Source organism: Vigna angularis, chromosome 2 (genome assembly GCF_016808095.1).
Source record: "Vigna angularis cultivar LongXiaoDou No.4 chromosome 2, ASM1680809v1, whole genome shotgun sequence".
NCBI lineage: Eukaryota > Viridiplantae > Streptophyta > Magnoliopsida > Fabales > Fabaceae > Vigna > Vigna angularis.
Genome location: NC_068971.1, coordinates 33,162,956 through 33,169,596, shown reverse-complemented (window position 1 = coordinate 33,169,596; position 6,641 = coordinate 33,162,956). Strand labels below are relative to the sequence as shown.

Sequence of the window (6,641 nt, the reverse complement as noted above, 5' to 3'; positions counted from 1 at the left end):
GACTATCCAATTTTTACATAAATTTTCTCTAAACTTGGTATTGACCGTTGGGTTAATAATTGACCAAAAGTATATACTTTACATAATAAAATAACACGAAACTGATTTTAATCAATCATAAATTCATTTTAATTAATTAGAACAAAGCCATAAGTTACAGCTTTGAGATTTAAGTGTTTTTGGTCGATTAATTTATCACTTTAATTGATTTAAATATACAAAGAGCTCCGTAACACTTCGAGAGGCTTTAGAACTTGGAATCCTCGAATACTTGACTCTTATGTCATCATTTACCACCATCTTCCAAATGATCATGAAAACCTTGATTAATGAACCAAAGCTCACCATATGTAGACCAAGAGAAGCAGCTTTTATCATTACTTTTTTTGAAGTAACTGTTGGTGTCCCAGAAAAGGGTTGGTAGATGTTAAAGTCATTGTAAAAACTTCAGAAAGGAAGATAAAGATTACCAACGCTGAACATGGTTTCAAAAGGAACAAAAAAAGAGAGGAGAGAGAGAGAACTTGAGACGAACATAGGGTGAGAACAATCAATGAGGTTCACCGAACACTATATTGAAACCTTGCAGCATCGCCACGATGATGACCGATAAGTTCAACCATAGCGTGCGTTTAAAGGGGGTATAGTCTTGCTCAAAAGCAGTCGTCATCCTATCGGCCTATCTAAAAATCTAGGTAGGTGGTTTGTTGGCGCATAATACCCTTCTAACAAAATTTGCGTGTACACCCACCATTCACTTTGCTTTTGCGCACGCACAAAACGAAAATCGGACTAAACAAAAGGACGCGCAAGAAAGGCATTTAAATATTCTGATTCCTAAATAAAATTCTTATACCTTATTGCAACTATTTAATTACATTGGGAGAGACGCAAAAGCAAATATAAACACGTAGCCAAAAAGACGCTCTGATACATTTTTCCATGAGTAGGGCCACAATTAATTACCTACAAGGAATATAGAACCTATGGATCAACTAGGATCAAGTGTAAATTTCATCAAAGACCTAAAATACTACACATAATATATCATTCCAACTTCGATAAGACTAATGTGAGGAATGTTAAGAGCTACAGCTGGACCCCTGCAATTCTTCCGCAGAAATGAGTAGCCAATATCAATCACAAGTTTTTTCAGGAATGAGGATGATTTCCTTGCCTTCACATACGAGTGCCCCATGATATATGCAACCCCAGCGTCCTTGGCTTGAATTAAATCCAAAAGCTCTTCCTTGACATCTGGATTCATGCCAGGATTTTCTGGTAGCTGAAATCTTACTCGTCGCCTTCTAACTTGTGGGCTTTCATCATCATAGACCGATTGCAAACTTCTTAGGGTTACAGATCTGCTGCTAGGGATGGATATGTCCACGCCAATATCCTCTTGCTCTGAAACAATTAAACTTGAAGCATATTCTAAGTTTCTAGAACTTATAACAGCCATCCTCCCATCAAGTGAAGAAGCTTCAGAACTTGAAAACTGGGGTTCCACTGCTTCCATTTGGATAAATTCTGCTATACTCTGTATAAGATGATTCTCAAAATCTCCATCATCCCTTTGAATGTCCTTGTAACCATATCTGACAATACACCTATACATTCGATATGGTCTGGGACAAACTCGCCCGATAAGGAAACGTTCTTCAGGTGAAACATATGGAACAGGAACTGATTTTACACAAACAAAAACTAGCACCCTGTGAAATGCAGGAAGGTTTGTTACAAAATGGGAAAATATAGCAGGTATTCCGGTAGCTAGTTCAGTGTAGATGAGACCAATCCCTGGGACACGAACAATGCCAAGGCTCGGACCCAAGCCCAGTAACCATTTCAATGAAACTTTGTTGTGCAGATCATAGCTGTACTTCCGACGAGTTCCATAATGCCACACGTACATAACAGCCATGAAGAAGAACGATAAGACAAGAGGAACCCATCCTCCCTGAGGCACTTTGATGAATGCTGCTGATAAATATACTCCCTCTATCACCCAAAAGAATAAAAGAAATGCTATAGCAATGAATACATTTTTCTGCCAGACAAAGATTGCGACTAGTGTCATCAGAAATGTAGTTACAAACATAACTGTCATACAAGCAAGTCCTGTAAATCAAATACCAGAAAACAATTAACTTCCACATAACAAATAAAACACAAGGTCTGATGTGAACAAAATCTGAATTTGCCAAGCATGCAATACATGAACAAAGTAGAAGACATGATCAGGTGAATACTAAGGGCAATGGATGCTACCTTTCTGTTTACTTTACATGAGGGTAGTATCTATCCGTTAAGATATTCTATATTGAAAAAGATTTTTTATTTCCTCATACAGTGGTTTCACAAGCATAAGCTAATAACTGTGCATATGAAGTATCTATTTTGGCTTTTGATCAGTTGGAATTATAAATTCAATTTCATAATTGGGGTCAATAGTTTCACTTAAGCAGTGTACAACCAATTGACAGAAGAGCGCAACATCAGAATGTTTCTAACGATGCCAATTTTGATATATGATTAGCATTGAAAAGAAATACAGTGTAACGACACAAATGGCTGTGTTTCTGTGAGTGTGGATAGAGAGAGAGAGAGAGAGACTTGTGTCGGAATAAATTACCATATGCATTTCCAATTATGGTTGTGTCCTGAAATCCAATGGTTATAGCAAGAGTTAAGATCATAAGTATCCAATTGATTTCTGGGATATAGATCTGTCCATATATATGTTTTGAGGTGTGTACAACTTTAACTCGGGGAAAGCAGCCAAGTGCATGACACTGCTTGATGATTGAGAAAGTTGCAGTTATAACAGCTTGACTCCCAACAATTGCAGCAAGGGTGGCAATAACAAAAACAGGCCAAAATACAGGTTCTGCAGGACAACCAAAATCATTAACAAATTGTTTTAATTTAAAAGCACTGTTGTTGATTTCAACAAGTCAGTGTGAAAGTTCAACTAACCAGGTATCGAGTCATAAAAACTGTTATCAACAGAGTTGAGGTTTTTAGACAGGAAAGCAGCTTGGCCCATGTACTGTACTACCAAACATGGGTATATAACAAACGCAAATGCAAGCTGCACAAGGAAACAAATACTAAGAAATTTCTCACTGGTACACCAAAAAATTTCCATGATATATTACCAGTATTGCAAATGTACAGTATGCAATTATTCTTTCCTGAAAAACAGTATTAATTATGAAACTGAGATCAATTTGATGTTGAAAACTGAAATTGCAGTGAAAAGAGAAATAACACCGGGCAATTGTGTCGTGCTGTCTGTAATCATATGATGGTACAAAACACTAACTAAATACTCCTGATTGAGTATTACAACAAAAGCAGGCTCATTCAAACAATACTAACATATTTCGACACCAAAAACAAAAATAAATCCTAATATTCTGTGACAGATTCTTGAAACTCAGTCAAACTAAAAGTTTACCCTTATTGACGAAGCAGTGAAATGACCAAGATCTGCATACATAGCTTCAGTTCCTGGAGAGGGGGCAAAAGAATAAGGTAAGCAATTAACGAACTCTAGCATCTGAGTTTTAAAAGTCTCAGCGTCTAGTAAATTAAAAGCTCAACTAAATTTGTAAAGTTGGAACAGAAGTATAGAATAACCAGCATAACATCACAATAAATTTACATGGAAGTTATCAAGAACTAGCATACCAGTGATACAGAGAAGTATCCCTCCAAGAGAAACCCAACCTTCTTTACCAGTCTTGCTAAAAAACTTTATGATATAATATGGTGATATAGCACGGACTATTTGTGGATTCCAATGAATTGTATTATACAGCCCAACAGAAAATATTGATACAAGCCAGATGATTACAATTGGAGCAAACATAAATGCTACTTTATGCGTGCCACAATGTTGGAGAGCAAACAGTCCAACCAATATGACACAGGCAAGCAGGACAAGTTCACCTGCAAACAACATGAAATTTCTATTAATATAATATTTATGCCCTTAACATTAGAAAGGCAACGATAAGAACAGCAAAAAAATAACAAATGAGATTTTCCTCACCATCTGTTAATTTCTTTTCTGTCACTTTTAATCCTGATACAGATGCTAGAACTGCAGAGGAAGAATCAGGGGTTAGCTTCTTGTTAATATCTTCATGTAAATAAACAAACAAAAACGAGTTGTGCCCTCACAAACCAAGGGCAATTTCTACCAAAGTATTATACTAATAAAAATTAATAACATAGGCGCCTTACCTGAAATTGCTGGAGTAAGCACACCATCACCAATGACCATGCAAGCACCAAACAGTACCACAACAAGCAGGGCTGTTCTTAACCTTTTATGTTTCTCTAGAAACCTCTTCAATGGAGAAGAGGCTGCAGCCTGTGAAGATGGGCCATATTTATAGGATGATAGCTCCTCATCAGCTGCTTGTTGATTGGGGAGTAAGTTAAACTTGGCATGTCTGCAGAGCAGAGAATAAAGAGCAAATGTTCCACCTGATAACAGATGTATCATACTCAGATCACACTCATAAAGTTCATAACCTTTTCCACAAGAAAAAAAAATGTAAAACAGAAAAAAAAAAGTCATCAGCACAATACCTTCCCCGTTGTCATCAGCACTCAATAAGATGAATACATATTTAAGCAACGGAATCAGAGTAAGGGTCCAAAAAATCAACGAAAAAGTGCCAAATATTGTTTCTTCATCATGGTGATCCAGTAACTTTCCCCTGAACGCGCTCGTGAACACATAGAGAGGTGAAGTGCTCAGATCCCCGTACACCACACCAAAGCTTTGATATGCTAATATTAGATTCCGAGAGAGATTCACCCAAGACAACTTCAAAACACCAAATAGATAATTCGAATATGAACACCTCCTAATTCAAGTAAGCAGAAAACTCGAAAAACGAACCAGTGACCTATATAATCGAAAAGCACTAAGAAAAAAATAAAATTCAATAAAAATACCTATTAAACAAAAACTGTTAAAATGAAAAACAAAAGAACTCGAGTCTGACACGAATTCAACGAACACTTTTGCAAAATTACATCAATTAAACACATCAAGGAATTGTTCAAGCTACGAAAGAGGAGAGTTTAAACACGCTTATGCAGCAAAGACAGACAGTGATTGAATTAAAATCAATTAAAACTAAAGCAAAACAAGGAGAATGGAATTACGGCAAGAACTTCAAACTCTATTTACAGTTCGCTAGCTTTTGATAAATCTAAAACACCGCAAAAGAGTTACGGAAAAAAGTACCCTTACCTGAGAAGGATTCCGAGAAGCGGAAGTTCCGGATTCCGGTTCCATTCTCTACAGAGAGAGAAGGTGAAGCTGTGAGCGAAACGAAAAGAAACCGTAGACGATATGGTTTTTCACTCTTCACAGGAGTCACGAGTGAGTTAAGTTCAACAGCAGCATTTCAATTCGGGTTCTGTTTCGTTGATTCGTGTAATTAATAAATAATGAAGTGAAATGCGTGAGACACTGAACGAACCCAAGTGGAACCAATCGTTGAATTAATTAAAAGAAAACAATTTCACAGTCATTTCCACCTTCCTCATCCAGCACACGTTTACTTCACGCGATACTCCTGCGCGTGCTTCTTACATGGTTGCTCTGTTATGGCACTGACACCCCCACCTAGCTCTCCTACAAGTTTAAATGGTTCTTGTTTTTATTTTTATTTTTTTCTTATGTGATCTCATAGGTTGGGCCCACTGCCCCTGACACGTTTTAAAATATTGTATTACGATTATTTTTATTTTAACTTTTAAATATGTAAATAATGCGACTTAGTTATTATTTATTTTATTCTAAATGAAGTTATTCTTTTACTATAAACATAACTGTGCTTTTGTCTTTTTTAGATAATGGTTTGAAAATAATTGCACTTTGTAATAAATAATTTAACTAACATATTTTTACATTGATTTGATAATTAAATGTTATTGCTGATCATTACTGTTATGAGTATCTAGTTTAGAACTCAAATTCAATAATGTTCCAGTTTTAGCTTTAAATAAAAATGTGATCTCAACTCCGACTTTTGCAAGTAGCAGAATAATACCAGCAATTTATAGAAAAAGATTAATATTTTTTTTAAATATGTCTTATAATAAAAATTGTGTGAAATTTAAATTATTTTTCAATCAATTACAGCGTCAACCTCAACGAGGAAAGTCGGTTGTCATGTACCAGTTCATGATGCCATAACCTTGTCTTTTTTTTTTCTTTTCCTTGCCTGAGTTAATTAATAGAATAAACTTTGATCATCTACGGCTTTTACATTGAATGCACGTGAGAAGACACAGCAAAATAGTCAAACCCAATGTAAGTAGTTAAGTTAATTTAACGAAAAAAATAAAGTTAGTCAACGAAATAAACATTGGTTAGTCTTTTTCTTAACTAAACCTATTAACCTACAACCATATTACTGCTTTGTAAGAGAGTTAAGTTTATTTTTATTTTCTTAAGAATTTGACAATGACTATGAATTTGTCCTGAGATTTGTGTTATGATTTGTTTTAATGCATGTGTGTGTATGTAGGTATGAATGACTTAGACGCTGCTCGTGACGTTATTTTAGAGGATACGTTGTGTTATATTGGTGTTTTAGTTGGTCTAG

At 35.6% G+C, this 6,641-nt stretch overlaps 1 protein-coding gene across 1 annotated transcript; it reads right to left on the bottom strand.

Annotated features, from left to right (window-relative positions):
* Positions 1-816: 816 nt before the first annotated feature.
* Positions 817-5,486, bottom strand: LOC108329224 (potassium transporter 4). Its single transcript, XM_017563343.2, has 9 exons — positions 5,279-5,486; positions 4,606-4,846; positions 4,255-4,500; positions 4,061-4,111; positions 3,697-3,957; positions 3,464-3,516; positions 2,980-3,094; positions 2,636-2,890; positions 817-2,121 (listed from the first exon to the last, which is right to left on the bottom strand). Exons 1-9 carry the CDS (start codon positions 5,321-5,323, stop codon positions 1,034-1,036), a joined length of 2,355 nt encoding a protein of 784 aa, XP_017418832.1. The 5' UTR covers positions 5,324-5,486; the 3' UTR covers positions 817-1,033.
* Positions 5,487-6,641: the final 1,155 nt, after the last annotated feature.

Excerpts from the sequence above, each read along its gene's own strand:
- LOC108329224 (XM_017563343.2), bottom strand. The coding sequence starts at position 5,323 with ATGGAACCGGAATCCGGAACTTCCGCTTCTCGGAATCCTTCTCAG. Across the intron at positions 4,847-5,278 it reads CTTCTCGGAATCCTTCTCAG|TTGTCTTGGGTGAATCTCTC; the intron begins GTAAGGGTACTT and ends GGTGTTTTGAAG. Across the intron at positions 2,891-2,979 it reads TTTTTATGACTCGATACCTG|AACCTGTATTTTGGCCTGTT; the intron begins GTTAGTTGAACT and ends GTTGTCCTGCAG.